Source organism: Gymnoscopelus braueri, assembly GCF_963280865.1.
Source record: "Gymnoscopelus braueri genome assembly, chromosome: 10".
Taxonomy (NCBI): domain Eukaryota; kingdom Metazoa; phylum Chordata; class Actinopteri; order Myctophiformes; family Myctophidae; genus Gymnoscopelus; species Gymnoscopelus braueri.
The window spans coordinates 9,201,800-9,221,785 of record NC_137611.1 but is presented as its reverse complement, the minus strand read 5'-3'; the positions used below and the strand labels follow the sequence as shown (position 1 = coordinate 9,221,785).

Below are 19,986 nucleotides of genomic sequence, written 5' to 3'. Positions count from 1 at the left end.
TGACTGACGGAGCTGCATTCTTATTGTAAGATCACTTAGTAACCCACAACCATTAAAATAGGCCCGTTCAGCCCCCAAGGTACATGATTGTGGACAATGGAATTGTATTGTTATTGTAAGGTGACTTAAACTTTCAGCGCATCAATCTCTTACATCAATCTCAGCCGCCGACTCAACGAAAATAAAAAAATCCACATTTAATCCCAGAGACCAGAAAGTAAAAAAATACCCTTGCATCACTTCCACCATGGCCGCCAAACGCCCCACAGGTTAACCCACCATTATCACAAAAATACAATCCCAGGTCCCATATGCGCAGCGTCCTGCTCGATAATGTCTCTCTTGCAGTCCCCCCAATGTCATCCTCTCACCCCAGCCGTGTTGCCCAGTCAACAGATAGCTGTATTTTCACAACAGAGCGCTCCACGGGCGATCGCAGGCGACAAGTTGTGCATCCAGACGAGTTGTACAGCCATCCTAGACCTAGTCATGACGTCCCCTCCTTGTAGATCCTCGAAAAGTTGTCGTCATGTCGCGCCGATGTCCATGATCACCTACACAGTGGACCCCCCACGTCTCAGGAAGAGAACGTGATCCGTACACCCACCGCAAGGCAAAAACGCCGCTGCATGTTCTTTCGACGCCTGGCTCAGTATCCCTGGAGACTCGCGCCCCCAAAAAAACAAACCAACGCGACTGCCGACTAAAAACGCCATATGAGGTATATTTCCCACTGCAGACAACCCATATGAGGTATATTCTTCCACTGCCTTAAAGGCTCTATTGAGTTGCCAACAACGCCTTATTGCAGATAGTTTGATGTCCCAGTGGTGAGAATGAGTGGTTGTAGAATGAATGGAGTCATCACTAGTCAGTGAGGTATCTTTGCATCCGATTTATTGCATAAGTACAAACAGCTTCCTATGGGGACCCTGAGGTCCCCACCACACCACACAACAGCCTGCCGGCTGCTGAGTCACACACCCAGATACATTTCGGTACAGTTTATATAGCCGTGGTCACATTTTGAATAAGTGGGTGGGGGTCAGCCTCCAAAAGTTTAGACCCCCCCAGACAAACAATAGATCACCCTCTGAGTTCCCTGATTCAATTTGCACCTGTATGAAGCAGGAAAGGGGATGGAGACAGATGCATAGACCTCTGTCTCCCAGCTAAACAACAAAGAGAATGTTAATTGTAACCCCCAACCAGCTCAGAACAAAAGGCACCTCTGAATACACTCTTGTGTCTGACTGTAGGTACTTGTAGAGTGAATATATGACCTAGATTTGTGAAGTTAAATAATGCTAACAAATGTGGATGTTATGTTATTAAATATACTACACTTTAAACAAGACGTGTTGAACTCCAAAGAACAGACAAAATAAACGTAGACGATACTAACAGGACTGTTTAGGACCCGATGAGGTCATGGTACAACTGAAGATGTGTGGTACTGGTGGCACCACGTGGTCATTGACACATCCCACCCTGAGGACTTCTACAACCACAATCACTTGTTTACACACACACACACACACACACACACACACACACACACACACACACACACACACACACACACACACACACACACACACACACTGTGGGATTAAGCTATTCAATCTGGGAAAGCATTTGTGTCATTTTTGATTTTACCGTTGGCTATTCAAAAATAGCAGATATACAAGCTCACAGTGCGTCACTTTGTGCCGCACTGCGATCTTGTACATGTGCTATTTTTTAATTTTTTTTTAAAAGTGTTTGAACATTTTTGAGGGTCCTTGGCACAAATAAAGTTTGAGAACTACTGATTTAGAAGGCATTTGTAGAATTGGCCTCATTAACGTCTGCAAAGAAGTAAATGTACAGTCAGTGTCACACAGAAGTAGTTCTCAGCGTCTCTGAGACATGTGGGTCTGAAGTGTTTTTAGGTCGTGGTTAACACCTCTATCTCATGCTCGTCACACCCATAACTGTTAGTTCTTTTTTATCACGTTAAACGGTCAACATTATTAGGTCTTAGATCTATCGATCATTATTATAATTATTTTAACCAATATATGAAGTATGTACACTTTTGTTTGACTGGGTCTAGATTTAAAATTTGCTACCGTACCCCCTGACTAATTTCTCCTTCTAAATTACTTTAGAAGGGAGTGAAACGAAATGAACAAAAAATAATTGTTTAAACATAGTATTAGAGTGTCAGAGTCTCAGAAGGTAGAGCGGCCGCTTGGAAAATGGAAGGTAACTGGTTTGATTGAAGCCCCAACTGCTGCTGATGAGCAGGTTGGAGTTTTGCATGGTTTCCTCTGTGTGAATATGTGTGAATGACTGGGTGAATGTAATGCACATTGTAAAGCACTTTGGATAAAGGATCTATAGCCTATAGATTTATCATTTTGAATATGGAAGGTTGGGCCTTATGAAGTATATATACTGTACATGACAAAGACCATAAAGAGCCTATAAACAATAAACATACACACAGATATGTGCCATGCAGGCTTAGAGTCTATAAATACTGAGACATTAAAGTCTATTCTACATGTAAACTGAACGTTTACACAGGAAACTCTACCTCCGCAGAATGACATGTTAATGAATGAGGAAGGAACTTCAACCACAAAACTAGTGCTAATCTCCAGTCACCCTCACTGACACAGGCAGGCAGGCAGGCAGGCAGGCAGGCAGGCAGGCAGACAGGCAGACAGGCAGACAGGCAGACAGACAGACAGACAGACAGACAGACAGACAGACAGACAGACAGACAGACAGACAGACAGACAGACAGACAAGAATGTCTGGGATCAAATGGATTCAGTTGTTTTTCATTCTGCTGGTTGGAGTCGACAAAACTCACCTACAGGACCCTGTGGACCTCTACAGAAGATCTGGAGATACTGTCAATCTGAGATGTAGGAACACGTTACCTGATGATCCTGGCTGTAAATCAACTACGTGGAATTATACAAAAAAAGGAGATTCAACGCCTGGTGTTGTGGCTAAGAATGGTTTGTTTCACATTAATAAACTAAACCGGAAATCGAAAGCAGACAGAATGAAATTGGAGTCTAACTGCTCCCTGACTGTTAAAGACATCACAGCTGAAGATGCTGGTCGTTATACCTGTCGACCATCTGGGAGGAAAGAACACAAGTTTGATCTGTCTGTACTGAGCATCACCAGAGGAAAGAGAGGGACAGAACAGACATTATCATGCTCTCTGTTTGTATATGATGATATCTGTGTTAGGCTGAGCTGGCTGGACAAGGATGGTGCCCTGATAAAAGACAGCTCTGGATGTTCTACCACTCTGACCATCAACAACAACGTGATGAAGGTCAGATGTCAGGTGACTTTTGGCAGAAAAGTGCAGACATTCATTGACTTCCCAGGAGACTTGAAGACGACACAAACAAGCAACCCTCCCACTGGAACACCACCTCGTTCTACCACTGCCTCGTTCATCCAACCACCTGTTGGTTCACTGTCCACTGTCTCTACCATCCAACAACCACCTGTTGATTCACTGTCCACTGTCTCTACCATCCAACAACCACCTGTTGATTCACTGTCCACTGTCTCTACCATCCAACAACCACCTGTTGATTCACTGTCCACTGTCTCTACCCCCCAACTAACACCAGGTAGGAGAGGAGTTGTGTGTTGGAACCACAACTGACCCACATTACATTACAACTTACCCTGCATTATAACTGATTACACATAAGGTGCTCGGGTGGCACAGTGGTAAAGTAGTTGCCCATCACCACAGAGTCTGGGGGTTTGAATCCACGTGGTGGTAACTTTCAGAATTAGAAATGATGAGCCTGAGTTTAATAGAAGATGGAGTAAATGGACAAATTATGGGGAAGTTGAATTGCTTGTGGGGTCACCTGTCTCTCCTCTGCAGTGCTGGATATCCTGTTAATTGGAATGGGCCAAGCACTGTAGAGGAGGAGGAGGGGTGTGTGTTTATGTTGGTATTATGTTTTGGCTTTAGTTAATAATCTGTGAATTAATTGGCACCTGGGAAACATTGTAATGAACATATTTGACTTACTTCATTATGACATAATTGTGTAAAATATCTCATGGGCCTTAGTTAGCCTTGTTTGAGTATATAGAGTTACCAATTAGTGGTCATGGGATGGTTTGCCTCACCTGCTTAAAAAGACACGCTACAGGAAAGGGTACTGGTTCAGTTTGGCTTGGAGCTAGCCATGACAACATCCAGAGGAGAGCTACCAGGGCCTTTGTAAAATGCTTTCCTTGTTATAGTTTCTTGGTTTGTGTCATTTATTTAGCTGTCAAGTGTATATAAATTAGCTTCAAATCACTATCTAAGTCTCAGGCAGTGATTGATTGATTGATTGATTGATTGATTGATTGATTGATTGATTGATTGATTGAATACTGTATTAACAGTTTGTAAAGACAAGCACAGGGAAGTACAGTTCAATACAAGGTCTGTTAAGAGGATTTGAAACCAAAGCACTATGGCTTGGGAAGGCTTTGTCTTTTTACAGGGGCTAGATCTGAATTGCAGCCACCTGTAAGTGCTCTTTTAAAGTTCTCCAATGTAGATTGTTTTGCGTTTTTAGAGTTTTTGTTGTCTATAGCATGGGGTTACCAAACTTTTACATGGACCCCCAGATAGCCATAGCCTCTGGCTTCTTTTTCATGATTAATCCATTTGGCTTTTGTATTGTGCTCCTGTACTTTTAAATTGTCAATATGCAATCAATCAATCAATAAAACTCTCAACAAAACTCTCACTGTGATTCATTAGCCCCCAGGGCTGTGGGATGTGTCTAAGAAACACAATTTTATATATATATATATATATATATATATACACAATACAATACAATGAATACATTGTATTGTCCTGCACACACTTAGACAAGTAACCAATATAATGTACACTTTTGGTTGACTGGGACTATAGATGGATAAGCTTTTTTAGATTTATTTTATTTTATTTGCCACTGTCCTCTGACTAATTTCTCCTTCTAAACTACACTAAATAAATGTGTGTGTGTGTGTGTGTGTGTGTGTGTGTGTGTGTGTGTGTGTGTGTGTGTGTGTGTGTGTGTGTGTGTGTGTGTGTGTGTGTGTGTGTGTGTGTGTGTGTGTGTGTGTGTGTGTGTGTGTGTGTGTGTGTGTTCTCAAAGTGGGGTCCTTGGAGAGGATGCCAGGGGGTTCCCAGCTAAAGTGGTTAAAAGCATCACAATAATCTTAACCATTGTATCCATTTATAAGTTGGCTATTAAAAAATAGCAGATCTACAAGGTCTGCAAGCTGCAAGCTTGTACATCTGCTACTTTTTTAAAACACAAATCTTCTCCTTTGGGGGTCCCTGGCACAAAACATTTTCAGATGGGGTGAAGGGGGGGGGGGGGGGGGGTCCGTGGCCAATTATATATCTAATTGGGAGTCCTAGGCATGAAAAGGTTTGAGAATCACTACTATATAACCCATTTAGACCTGAGGCCGATTATAAAAACGCCTTTTAAATCCTGACCTAAGTTTTCTGAAAAACTTTTACAACAAATTACAACAAATGTATGTTGCTATATACTGTACATAGCAAAGGTATTTTTTACAAATAGGGGTTCCCGCCCAAAATGGGATAAGGGACATTAAAGTCTATTGTACACGTAAACTGAACGTTTCCAAAGGAAACTCTCTGCATAATGTCATGAGGAAATGACAAACCACTAAGCACAAAAGGTGCCACGGTGCAGAAGGCTTTTAAGAAAAAAAGACGCAACACTGCTCTTTTCAGGAAGAAGATCTGTATCGGGTCCAAACGTTGGTTTTGCACCATTAAAATCTGTTGGCCTCACTGACACACACTGAGACAGACAGACAGACAGACAGACAGACAGACAGACAGACAGACCTCTACACAAGATCTGGAGATACTGTCAATCTGACGTGTAACATGTTACCTGATGATCCTGGCTGTAAATCAACTGCGTGGCTTTATGAAGAAAAAGATGCAAAGTCTGTTGTTGTTGTGGCTGAGAATGGTTTCATTCAAATGAGTAAACTAACCCCATCTAAAGCAAACAGAATGAGTTTGGATTCTAACTGCTCTCTGACTGTTAAAGACATCACTGCTGAAGATACTGGTCATTATACCTTGAGAATAAGCGATTTGAGAATAATAGAAGACACGATCAACGGATTTATCTGTCTGTACTGAGCATCACCAGAGGAAACAGAGGGACAGAACAGACATTAACATGCTCTCTGTTTGAACATTATAAAAGCTGCGCAGCTGAGCTGGCTGAAGGAGGATGGTTCCCTGATTAAAGACAACAAGCCTGGATGTTCTACCACTCTGACCATGAACAGCAACCTGATGAAGGTCAGATGTCAGGTGACTTTTGACAGCAAAGTGCAGACATTCATTGACTTCCCAGGAGACTTGAAGACGACACAAACAACCAACCCCCCCACTGCAACACCAGGGGTCTATTTCACGAAAGAGGAATTAAATTATCCTGGTTTGAAAGGCAAATCCAGGTTTGACAAGCCTGCGCTGTTCAGCCTGGTTTATTCAGTTCCACGAACGCCAAGCCGGGCTGAGAAGGAGCGGCTTTGTCGAGCCAGGATCGTTAAACCAGGCTGAATGTGAGTTCCTATAAAAGACCATGAAAGTCGCAGAATCCTTGAACTTGACCAATCATGGAGCCCAAAACCAGAGCGGCGTTCTTCTCTGTGGCTGAACAGCAGCACTGCAGCAGCTCATGGAATCATACAAGGAAGTAAAATGTATAATAAGCAAGAAAGGAAACACGGCCGCAATAAATATAGATCCAGGGAGAAAGCGTGGCAAAGTATTGCCGACAAATTAAATGCACAAGTTGTCCAAAAATATGCAATTCATTTATATACATAATATATAAGTCCATAAATATATAATTCAGTTAGGCTTAAACATGAGGAGTTTAAGTGAATGTTGGAATTATAATTATAAACACTTTTCCTAATTTCTAAAATCAAAGATCTACAAGTGAAAAGCTTGCCTTTTGGCGGCCGGGGGTCCACGGGGGTCAACGGGGGTCCAGGGGTACACGGGGGCCGGGGGTCAACGGGGGTCCGGGAGTACCCGGCCCCCCGTGTACTCCCGGACCCCCGTTGACCCCTAACAGAGGTCCGGGGTACACGGGGGTCCGGGGGTCCACGGGCGTCCGGAGATCCATGGGGGGCCGGGGGTACACGGGGGGCCGGGGGTCAACGGGGTACACGGGGGTCTGGGGGTCCACGGGGGGCCGGGGACCCCCGGCCGCCATAAGACCAAAAAGATTCGGGCTTGTAGATCTTCGATTTTCGCATAAGAATTGAATAAGTGTGGAAAAACTCATTGGTTTACGATTGGAGTCATTGGACTAACAGCTATTTCACAAAACTTGAAGAACAAGGCACTGGATTAATAAAGCTTGGCTGTTAGCCTGGTCCGGACCAGGCTAACTTCACAGCTAAATTTCCATGGTAACTAAGGCAGGATTGCTTCAATTTTCTTTCGTGAAACCGGATCATGGATAAACATATCCAGGTTTACTGGCTAAATTAATCTGCCGACTCGAGCTGACTCAGCTTTCGTGAAACCGATTCATGGCTGATCCTGGATAATTTAAACCAGGATAGCCAATTAAACCCGGTTTATCCCTAATCCAGGTTTCGTGAAACAGGCCCCAGGTAGGTTATTGTGGGCCTGCAATGTTTGGAATATGAAAAATCAAACAGATCCTTCTTGATCACCTGACTATTAGATCATGTGTACTTGCGTGAAATTTTGATTAAATCTGAAAGAGTAATATAAAAAAAAAAGTTTTACATAAGTCGGTGGCGCTATAAAAGGCAGATGTGAAAAATGCAGGGCAAAAGTTTTTCCTTGGCCTCTAGGGAGAGCACATTTAAAATTTGACACAGATCGGTGCAGTTATAGGTAAAAAAACACCAATCAGAACCTGATTCCTGATATTCCATTATTTTGTTCAATCATCAACAATGATGTTCATCGGACTGCCATCATTGTGTCATTTGAGCAAGGCACTTAAAAGGATATTTAATTTACAAACAAATTTTGGGTCATTTTATCGTCTACTCAGGCTGCTTGATTCAGTATTTAGATTGATTGAATACTTTATTTGAAGATTGCAGAGAAAAGGCAGTACAGTTTACAATACAAGGTCAGCTAAAATGGATCGCTCATAAAAGCCACAATGGCTTGTTTCAAATGATATCCCCACGTACTCAATTCATGGAGAGGAGACATTAAAAAAAGATCTGACACTTTCCGTGCCCAATAACCTCCTATTAAAATATCCCACCTGAAAATTCTACTTGCCACTCTGTCATCTGGCAGGTCAAGCATTCTGTTCCACAGGTTTATCACATTAATCTTCCACCTAACTTCACACGGTATCCATCCCATGTCACCATTAACAGCAGTTATAGGGGCAAATTTGTGAACTCCCAGAAAATATCTAATGGCCATATTATGCACACTTACACTTTTGTTAAAGTACCTGAAACCCCAGACTCCAGAGGAGTAATCCAAGATAGGACAAACACATGACTGGTATAACTGAGTATATGTAGCGTATCCCATATATCTTAAGACTTTGGTTTTTCCAATAATACCTCCTAGAGCTCTACTTGCCGAGTCTGCTAGCACTGATGTCCCGTGTAAAAATGACATATGTTCATCAAGGAAAAGTCCAAGGTATTTATACTTGCTTGTGAATTCAAGTTTGTTACAGCCAAAGTGGAATTGATATTCACTTATTTTCCTACCAGGTTTTCTAAATTCCATAACCTCTGTCTTTTTTGGGTTAATAGAAAGGCGACATTTCTTACACCAACCATCAGCACAAGTTAACATTTTCTGCAGGTCATCTTCATTTTCGGCCATAAAAATTAAATCATCTGCATAAAGCAAAGTACTCACTTTCTCTTCCCCACATGTTATTCCCACTCCCATCTGTTTTATTTCCTTTGCCAAGTCATTTATAAAAATAGCAAAGAGAGTTGGGGAAAGCGAATCTCCTTGTTTCACCCCTGATGGTGTGGGGAACCATGTGGTATAATATTCGTTTAGCTTGACACAGGCCACAGGTGCTTTATAAATGGACTGGATAGCAGAATAAAAATTTCCATTCATTCCTGTTGTAAGCAGCCTAAATAAAAGAAGATCTCTATCAACAAAATCAAAAGCCTTTTGGAAATCAATAAAACATGCGAAGGTTGATTTATTTTCCTGAATTCTATTCCTAATTATAGTACATACTGTGTGTATATGATCTATGCAGGCCCTCTTTTTTTTTACGAAAACCATTTTGTTCATCTTCCAAAAGGTGATTATGTTCCAAGAATGCCATCAACCTACGATTTAAAAGAGAAGAGTACAATTTATAAACTGTGCTAAGTAAGCTAATACCTCTGTAATTTAATGGTACCCTTGGATCATCTTTAGAATACTTAGGTATTGGGTTTATAATGGATTTCAGCCAGATGGAAGGCAACATACCAGAATTAAAACAGCATTTAAATAAACAATATAGAACATCAGACAATTTAGGTGATTTAAGCACCTCATTGTACAGCTCTTCAATACCCAGAGCTTTTCCTCTTTTAGCCATGTCAATTGCTTGTTGAACCTCCTCCCTACTCAGCTCTCTGTTCAAATCATTGTCACTGTGTTGTTCCTCTAAGTTTCTCTTCTGTGAACATATCTCAGCATAAAAGCTCTCATCAAAACCTATTTCATTTTTTGAAAAAAGACCAGAGAATCCCTTCTCCCATTCCCCAAGCACACTCTCTCTGTCTGAGGATAATTCTTGCCCTTGCCAAACTTCCATAGGAATCTTCCTATGACGTTTGGGGCCCAGTTTGTTAATCTCACTCCAGAAACACTGAGGGTTGTTAGATTGAGTGTGTTCTAGATTCATTGATAGGCCTCTCTGGTACCTCCTTTTGTACAGTCTGAGCTTCTTGTCAAACAAATATTGTTTACTTTTAAACTAGACCATACCCGTAGGGGGATATGAGCACCCAAAGTGTGCAGTTTGGCTTATGCGCTGAGAACAGACAGTTTATCAGGGATCGAAAGTGAGTTTGTACTGTGTAGTGAGGTGGTTCTGAAACTTTTTCATGGCAAGGACCCCCAAATTGACACTTGTTAGCCCGCGGACCCCCATTTGATAAGATATGCCAGGGACCCCCATAAGAGAAGATTTTTTTACGGCTCTAGAGTGAATCTCAACCATTTTAATTTCAAGGACCCCCAGTTTGACATGCATTAGGGCTACGGACCCCCATTTAATGGCATTTCTATCCCTTGGACCCCAGTTTATATCGTAAAATGTATGTTAATTTAACTCTGAGAGTGTACAAATGGAACCAAATGGACCCGTTAGAGTCCATTTGGTTCCATTTGTACACTCTCAGAGTTACAGACCCATAAGGGTCCATTTGGTGCCTAATCTATCATTTAGCTGGGGACCCCCTGGAACTCCCTCAAGGACCCCTGGGGGTCCCCGGACCCCACTTTGAGAACCAATGGTGTAGTGTGTAGACACACACGCACATCCCGTCGTGGAGGAACAGAACACACACAAACACCCGCGCATATAAAGGTAACTCCGGACCAAACAGACTCGTCCAGACTATTGCAGACTACTCCAGACTGCAACAGACTGGTATTCGGTTGGCAAAAGTTGGCATTTAAGTCTGACAGCCGACTGGCCATTCATGTGCTAATTTGACTTTTAGCCTGCCAGCGTTGCCAGGTCTGCTTATTATAAGCGACTTTGGGCTTGTTTCCCTGCAAAGCCACTTGTTCCCAGCGTTTTTTCTTCACTGACGTGCAGTGGTGTAAAGTAACTAGTACATTTACTCAAGTACTGTACTTAAGTACAATTTTGAGGTACTTTTACTTTACTGGAGTATTTCCAATTGTCTATACTTGTACTCCACAACAATTATTTGAAATGTTTAGTTACTAGTTACTTTGCAGATATAAATCATTATGAAACATACATTAACCACTTTAGCCCTATTTTATACCTATAAGCTATTTGAAAATAGCAGATCTACAAGCTCACAACGTGTTGCGATGCACACGTTCTGAGCTTGTAGATCTGCTATTTTCAAACATTTTTGTACTTTTACTTTTGGTACTTTAAGTACATTTTTATACCAATACTTTAGTACTTTTACTCAAGTAAATGTTGAATTCCGGACTTTTACTTGTAACAGACTCAGAGTACATCTATTGCATTCAAGCCTGGAATTTCGTCATTTTAGGGGCAAGGCCACTTGGCCTTTGGTGTTGTAATTTTTTGGAGGGCACAAAGGCCCTGCCCGGCCTTCCTGCCAGGGCAGGAAGGCCATCCAAAAAAATAATAAAGATTTTTAAGTCCAAAAATGATTTTTAAGTCCACGGAAATAATGCATTTAACTTGAAGGTTAAGGATGATTGTATTTTAATATATTATAAGAATAGTATAACTATCTGTGAAATATAACCCATTTATTTCACAAAATAATGTGTTGGCAAATGACCAATATTTAGTTATATAGGTCTCAATATGTCACATTCAGCCCTGGACTTCACTGACTGAAGTAGGGGTCACATTAATCACATTAGATTCACAGAATGTATTTTACCCACAAGTTATTTTCATTCAAATGAAATGTGAATGAACTTGCACTAATAATGACTTTAGTTGATTTTTCACTCTTTAAAATATAGTATTTCTTAATTATTAATAATTACAGCTTGTAGATTGGCTATTTTCACGATTTTAAATTGTTTTTAAATAATAATAAAAAAGGAACATACAAGATTTCCACCCGACAGCCATAATATATAGCCAATATATGGTTCTGTATCAGTATATGAGTCCGTTTTTGCAGATTTCATTCTAATTGGCTACTATGCCTGAATATGAATTTCATGAGCCTGGGTAGGTCACCCTGGCTTGGCGGAGATATGCCCTGTAGCGCACACTCCGCACAGCAGCAGCAGGTGAAAGCAATTCAATTAAACGAGGGTTGTGTTGCACACCAAAAAACGGACTAAAACTGTCACATTGTAGCTGCTGAAATAAACTTCCCATTTAGATCATTGTTGACAAATGAACAGGGGACTGGTGTCTAAAAAAAAAACTTATTGACAGGAAAATCGCGCATTGATACTTTTACTCAAGTAAAACATTTGAGTAATTTTTCCACCACTGCTGACGTGTACACAACATTTTTGAAAACTAATTTACACACCTGCTCCCAATAAATTACATCACCACAGCGCAAAAGTAGGTCAAATCAATCAATCTCTCTCTCTGGGAGCAACAACGAGAAACAGTGAATGTAGGTTTTCATAGACATGGTCGCTTGTTTCTCTCACATAATCTGGCAACACCGACAGCCCTCTGTTGTCACTGCCACTGCTCTACCAGTCGGCTAAAAAGCTGAACATGTTCGGTCGGCTCTGGGTCGGCCGAAAAGGTCCCGACGGACCCCTAACCGACTGGACGACGCTTCCCGACGCCAAGTCGGCCCAAAATCGGGCCGACTAGGATTGGTCTGGAGTTACCTTAAAGATGTAACAGGGGGAGCCGTTCCCCGTCGGCCATCGCGAACACACACACGCGCGAGCCGTCGCGAGCGCGCACAAACAAACACACATACACACACACACACACACACACACACACACACACACACACACACACACACACACACACACACACACACACACACACACACACACACACACACGCCACGGTACATCCTCATGCGGCCCGTGGCCCGTCGCGAACACACACACGGGCGTCACGCAAACACAAATAATGTACATTGTGACACGTGCCTCCCCAACGTGCATGCGCACGTGCGTGTCCACGCATACACGGCCGCGGACCCAAGTTGTGGTGCGATCATCTCCCCCCCACCCACACACACACCACGGAGCCACGATGCAGAATGAAATGTGGCTCCCTGGCGAGAGTGGGCGGGATCTATGGTGTGGAAGCAGGCTTTGGTGTTGCCATGTTGGCCTATTGTAAGCGGTTTAGGGGCCATATTGGTGGTAGTGTGTTTTGGCGTTGGTTGTGAAAGTGCAGGTGGGTGTGGGGACGCACTGTGAGCTTGTAGATCGGCTGTTTTCCAAGAGGCAAGGTATATGTGTGAAGGCGCTTCGTTTGGCCTTCTTTTCATAGACCTTGTTGCTTGTAGGGTTCGTTTCGTTTGGCCTTGTTTTCATAGACCTTGCTGCTTGCTTCTTTTCATAGACCTTGTTGCTTGTAGGGTTCGTTTCCTTTGGCCTTGTTTTCATAGACCTTGCTGCTTGTTTCTCTCGCGAAACCTGGCAAGTTACCAAGACACCACGACACCACCACGACACCACCACACCACCACAGAGGTTAGCTGCTTTGGATTCTTTGGTCTTTGCCTTCAGAACGTAAATATATTTTTTTCTGCATTACGCATCTCAGACCATAAGATCCCCAATTCTTGGTTCCAATATGGCTTATGTGATTTATATGGCTTATAAGGTCCCTTCCTTTTGCTTTTATCATCTTTCCCTAGTTTTGTGTAAATCACTTTACACAATTCATCATACTACTTATCTAATTCATCTTGCTTTTGGGCAGAAGCTTCTAATTTACAAATTAAATTCTGGATTGCTACTTGAGCCATATTGGAACTTAGAAAGACCTCAGGAATATTTCTCCTAACCCGTCTTTTAATAGGTTGCATAGGAGATGTGGCATTATTAGAAGTAGATTCTACAAGGTCAACGTAAAATTTCATAAACAACAGAGAGTGGTCTGGCAATCGACTACGATCTCCTATAAAATCAAAACACCCAGCATTTTCCACCATTTCAGTTGCCAATAAAACTTTAAACTCAAAACAAATTTCCAGACAGTCAAAAGGGGTAATTATGTAATCCACAGTTGCTTTGCCCTTTGAGGACACTGATGTAAAATTATCCCCCAGAGGGCAGATTCTGCCATTGACCACACACATTTTAGAGTCTCTTAAAAATTCAAGTAAAGTTTCACCATGCTTATTCACATAATCATCCAGAGCAATTCGGGGTGGAATATTATCAATATCCGGAATGAAATCATTCAGTCCTCCTATTCTGGCATTCAGATCTCCACATATATAGATGGCATCCGTTTCTGAACATAAATACATTTGACTTAACAAATGACAAATAAAAGAGGTTGCATCTCTGCCCCATGGAGATAATTCTGGAGGTAAATAACAAGAAAATATAACAAAAGAGTATTCTGACTTCCTATGTTTAAAAGATAACCAAATAATTCCATCCATAGATTTTTCAATTATTTCAATTGTATATTTAGCAAATATCCGTGATTTTACAAGAATCCCCACTCCCCCCGATGCTCTAGGTGCTCTCACGTGTGTGATTCTATTATGTCCAAACCATATGTACCCCTCAATGTCAATAATGCCCTCTCCACTTAGGTGGGTTTCATTCAAAGAAATAATATCTGCGTCTAGTGATTGTAAAATAACTGTTCTGAGTTCGTGGTTAATATCTGTCCAGCCATTTACGTTCCAATGTGCGAGTGAAATTGATTCTCGTAACTCAGTACTTGCCACATTTCAATCGTCCTCCCTTTGCTCCCCTCCCGGTGGTCTCCTCTCCTCCCACCTCTTCCTCCCCTCTTCCTCCCATCTCCTCGACCTCCTCCCTCCAGGTGCGTCCTCTCGTTTTACGAGCCGTCCGTTCCCCGCGATGAAATAGTCTTTTCCTTGCGGCATTTCTTTCAAGATGGTTTTGAAGTTTATTTCAATCAGCGCTCAGTGTGGGACTTGGCAGATTTCACGTACACGTTTTCATAGGCAGGTTGTTCTCTCAGCTTTTGCTTCATTCTCAGAATTGAGATTTTCTCCTGCCTTGAGTTACATTCCACTTTAACCACACCAGGCGCGTCACCTCTCCTTCTCATCCTCTCCGCATCTTTAGCCACAATATCACTGCCTAGCACTAGCATGACTGAGGTTTCATTATCCCCCACACTGCCTGAAAAACGATTATTTTGATCCCCAAATCAGGCTATCCTATTGGCTACTGTCTCCCCTCTGTGCTCCAGACTAGTTCACACTTTCTCCCCCAAACAGTGGGGGGTTCCATTGTCTTCTAAATAGCTATTAACATCTCAATTGCACTCTGCTGAGTCAGTGAGCCCACATAATGTTGTTGTTGTAGGCAGGCAGAAACATTATAAAATAGTAATGTAGTATATATATATATAAAATAGTATTATAAAATGTAATGGTAACTGCAGATTCTGTATGTAAAATCTTTATATAAAAAAAGCGTATAAAACAGCGCAATCTGTAGCGTCACATTAAACTCTTCAGTGAAACATGGAGCCTATATGAACGCTGAAGCCACTGTCTAATTACGTGATCTCCATTGTCCAAAACACATGGATATCTCTTGACAAACCAATATTATATTATATAATATTCACATAATTGTCTGAGCGTAAAGCTCTCATTCTATCAGCTGTCCACGCTGACGGAAGCGTCTCCTCTCCTGTCCCTCTCTGGGTACATACACACATGATGGTGTTTATGTACGGGCGTGTGTATGCACGGGCGGAAGTCCCATACACTCCCATGTTAAGTTTAAAACCGGACGCGGATCGCGACCGTTCTTCCGGTTTTAAATTTAACATGGGAGTGTATGGGACTTCCGCCCGTGCATACACACGCCCGTACATAAACACCATCATGTGTGTATGTACCCTCTGTCCCTTCAGCGCAGTGAAATGGGTTGCCAAATTTTGAGAGAGAAATAAGCAGGCAGGTCTATGAAAATGTTACTGCATACGTTGTGCCCTGAGAAAACAGTGAGACATGAAGCAGTAGGCTAGTGTGTATTTCTGTCTGTCTCCTATATGTCATCATGATTTGTGATTTGTGTATGTGGGGATCTCATGTTTACTTCCATGTACTGTTTTTCAGTTTTTTTGTCTTACTAAATAAAATACATTAATCAATCAATATTTGCGTGTCAGTGTGTTTGTCAGTAGATATTATTATATGACAGCTAAAGTATACATTTCCATTTCCAATGCCATGAAATAAAATGTATTCGTTTTTTTATCCATTATTTTCAGTGCTTGTTTATAAAGTGACTTTACAATGACTGAATTCGAAAAAGAGTAACTAGTAACTAAAGTTTTCAAATAATTGTAGTGGAGTAAAAGTACAAGATTTGCCTCTGAGCTGTAGTGGAGTAGAAAAGTATTACCATTATAATGTAATTATATATATAAATGTAATAATAATAATAATAATAGAAAGACGTGAAAAACAAGCCCAAAGTCGGTCATATTGATGGCTTAGTCATGCAAGTGCTAGGCCCTCGGTGAACATCAGATTAATCTTTACCAGTATATCCTCATCCTCTTCTTGTTGCAGGCCGTATATGATCAGTGACACTTCTGGATCATATCGCGGGGCAGATGTCCCCCGCCTGTTATCTTCATCTCCAAACCTTCATCTCCAAACCTTCCAGACGCGCCTGTAGCCGGCTCATCTCCAAATCGAGCCCCTCTTTCATCTCTTTTCGGCATCTTTCCATTTCACTCATTAATAGCTTCTGGTTCTCTCTTATAGTCTTGTCCAATGATTTCTCCAGACCGTCTACCTTACTAGTTAGCTTCTTGTCAAAGCTAGACTTCAGGTCATCCATTTTGCCGTTCATTTTGTTAAGTTGTTCCATTATCTGTGCATTCGTCATATCGGCCGCGTCTGGCTTGGTCCTGCTGCGTAAACCTTGCATTCACCACCGCACCATTCAACGCTCAACTAGTGGTAGCCTGTTTGTTTGCAGCTCTAGGCTTGTCAGTACGTTCAGACGGTTTCTTCTTACTCTTCCGTGGTCGAGTCCGAGATAAAGAGCACACCTGAATCAGTTACTCAGCGTAGGTAAAGTTTTTACTCCGTTTAAACTCCTATAAACTCTTAATTTTAACTTTAATATCAGCGTTAGTCAGCAGCGTCGTGTCGGCGTGTCGGCGCCGGACATGACGTAAGGTGTGGATGAGGGCCCCTGTAAGAATCCTCAAGGTATTCTTACTGACATGTACAAAAAAAACTTGTTGATCGTTTCGACATTTGATATTAATTGTATTATTTTTTATTTTATCAGACACCCCCCCTTCCTATACAAACCCATTTAACCATGTTAGATTTTCTGAGAAGATTTGGCCATTACAAATATTGTTATCCTAATTTTGATGTCCAAAAATATATTTTTGTATATTTTTAAACATGTCAAATGTATATCTCTGTTGTCGGGCAGAAACCAGCTAACTCCAAAATGTTCATCTTTCAGGAAATGAAAAAACTAAGTTGGAGTTAGAAGGTATTGTCCATCATTGATAAGAACAGCTGAATGGACCTCCAAGCTCACAATGAGGTTGGAGGTCAAAAGGGGGTGGAGCCTGGAGTCAGCAGAACCAGATAACTCCACCCCCTTTGGTGGAATTAGCTGGTTTATCAGAAAGTTTGAGGATCCAATGGAGTTAGCTGGTTTAGTCAGAAGCGCATTTTAATACTTTTCATTGGTTCAATATTTTTTTAACCAACCCACAGACGTAAAGGGTGTTCAATAGCACTGATTTATGAAAAACAATTAAAAAGCTGAAAAAAATGAGTTAGCTGGTTTCTGCCAGACATCGACGAATATTCTTTGCTGTATGGGAGCAATACAGCCTCTTTGTTTTAGTATAAATTAAATGAATTATCCAGATCTTGATATGATGAAGAAGAAAAAAAAAAAAACACAAGCAAATTTCGTCAAGAAAAAAATAAAGTCATTTATATGACATTAATAAAGAGTCTGTTGATCAAAATATCAAGGATTGAGTCCTTAAAAGATGAATTTGTTAAATAAATCTACAGTGCATCTGCTATAATGAAATATGACTGATTAAAATATCTGCATGGTTGTATGTGTGTGTGTGTGTGTGTGTCCAGTGCCAGACGAACCTCCCACCAACCTGGTTGTGTTCAACGAGACCACCACCACTCTGAATGCCAGGTGGAACCCCGCATCGGGCCAGGTCCAGAACTACAAGATCACCTACGTCCCTACTGCTGGAGGCAGGAAACAAACTGTAAGAATACATTCACATATCGTTGCTGAGATATCCTATCGCCATATTCTAACTTTTTGTGTTTTTTTTCTCGTAAACTAACGCCCTACTTAATCATACTGCAGCGTCACACAAAAGTATCAAAAGTTGCAGATCTGCAAGCTCGAGACGTGGCGCTTTTGTGCAGCGTTTCGAGCTTGCAGATCTGCTGGTTTGGCTGTTTTTGAATTTGAGTTTGAAAGTTACCGTTTTGGACATATGAGATTTCCACCCGACAGAGACGATAAGAAATGAGTGTCGCGCCTGTCACAGACATGCACTGAGCAGGTTCTGTCAGGGAAAGTTGTTGGTGGCCTACCATTGGACCATGTCAGCTCCACGTACTCATCCACTCACACTCATTGTCTCCGCCAGGCCGAAAGGCATGGCGAGAGAGTATGTTTTACCCCTGTCTGTCCGTCCGTCCGTGTGTGTGTCCGTGTGTCCGTCCGTCCTGTCCGTGTGTTAGCAGCTAATCTCTGGCACCGTTGGCCCGGTCGCTCCCAAACTGTGCACACACACTCCCTGAATGCCAATTCAGAACCTCTGCCCCAAATCTTTCACATGGGCCTGTTATAGCGCCACCAGGAGGACGATTTGTTCCAAACCAATTTTTTTATATTACTCCTACAGATTTTATCTGAACGTCATGCAAATTGGTACACAGTATCTCTACAGTCATGTGATCAACACGGATCTGTCCGATTTCCCATATTCCATCCTGATTGCCTATGGTTGGCTTCCAAAGTTTGCAGGATTGGTCTGTTTTGAACAAAAAGCCTCAAAGTATGCACGCAGCTTGCGATTTCCGTGAAATTTCACACGCACATTCCCACTAGGCCGAGGAAGAAATGCCACCCTTTTCACATTGGCCTGTTATAGCACCACCAGCAGGTCTAATTTAGCAAAACACATTTTTGGAACAAAATGTCTCAAATCATGAATGCAGTGTGTCATTGCCGTGAAAGACCTACAAATAAATGGCACCCTTTTCACATTGGCCTAACAGGAGGCCAGAATAACGTACCTGACCTGGCGGAGACCTGTGCTCCGAGGAGCACTTTTTCTAGTTTCATTCTCAGACTGCTCTATTTAAGCTGGAAGTTTGCACTTCTCATTCTGCTTGCTTTTGCTGCACTCACACTGTTGCTGCGCTGCTGTTCATTGCTGTTGCTAAATTGCTGCTCACCCTCCACCACCCCATGCTACCACCTGTTGTTTTGGATCTGCTGTTTATGTACGGGGGATTGGGAGTCCCTATGGTTGGGAGATGCGCTTTATCAGAGTACCTAAAAGCTACTCTGTATTTCATCGCCAAACCATAATAAATATATTGCTCATTTTATATTCAATAAATATATCTTATCCTTCATGAGTTGTCTTTATCCATTTATGAGTTGTCCTGACAGAACGCACGTTGCACACACACACACGCACACACACACACACACACACACACACACACACACACACACACACGCACACACGTGCGCATGAGCGCGCACACACAGTGTGAGTCAGTATACTCAGACTATGGTCAGAAGTCTCAATCAAAGAATCCCAAAAACATATATAAAAATCTGAATCTGAATCAGCATAGGTTATATTTCATGCCGTAGATTGCAAAAAACTCTGCTTTAGTCCAGCTGGCTGTGTGGAGGTCACCCGCTGCATGCTGACTGACCACCAGCTACGTAACCCTTTAACACAGGATGGAAGGTTTTCATCCAGTGGCGTTAGTTCAGCAAAAGCTAAGGTAAGGCAA

General features: G+C 41.9%; 2 protein-coding genes across 2 annotated transcripts in view; both read left to right on the top strand.

Moving 5' to 3' along the window:
- LOC308093012 (uncharacterized protein) overlaps positions 1–19,986 on the top strand; it is a 151,202-nt gene that overhangs the window by 67,897 nt on the left and 63,319 nt on the right. The window lies entirely within an intron of this gene.
- LOC308092759 (uncharacterized protein) overlaps positions 3,065–19,986 on the top strand; it is a gene marked incomplete at both ends in the record, with an annotated part of 28,043 nt that continues 11,121 nt past the window's right edge. The window contains 4 exons of the mRNA XM_080438861.1: positions 3,065–3,162; positions 3,259–3,346; positions 6,296–6,392; positions 18,064–18,203. Coding sequence (XP_080294987.1) covers positions 3,065–3,162; positions 3,259–3,346; positions 6,296–6,392; positions 18,064–18,203 — 423 coding nt within the window. The remainder of the gene's footprint in view (positions 3,163–3,258; positions 3,347–6,295; positions 6,393–18,063; positions 18,204–19,986) is intronic.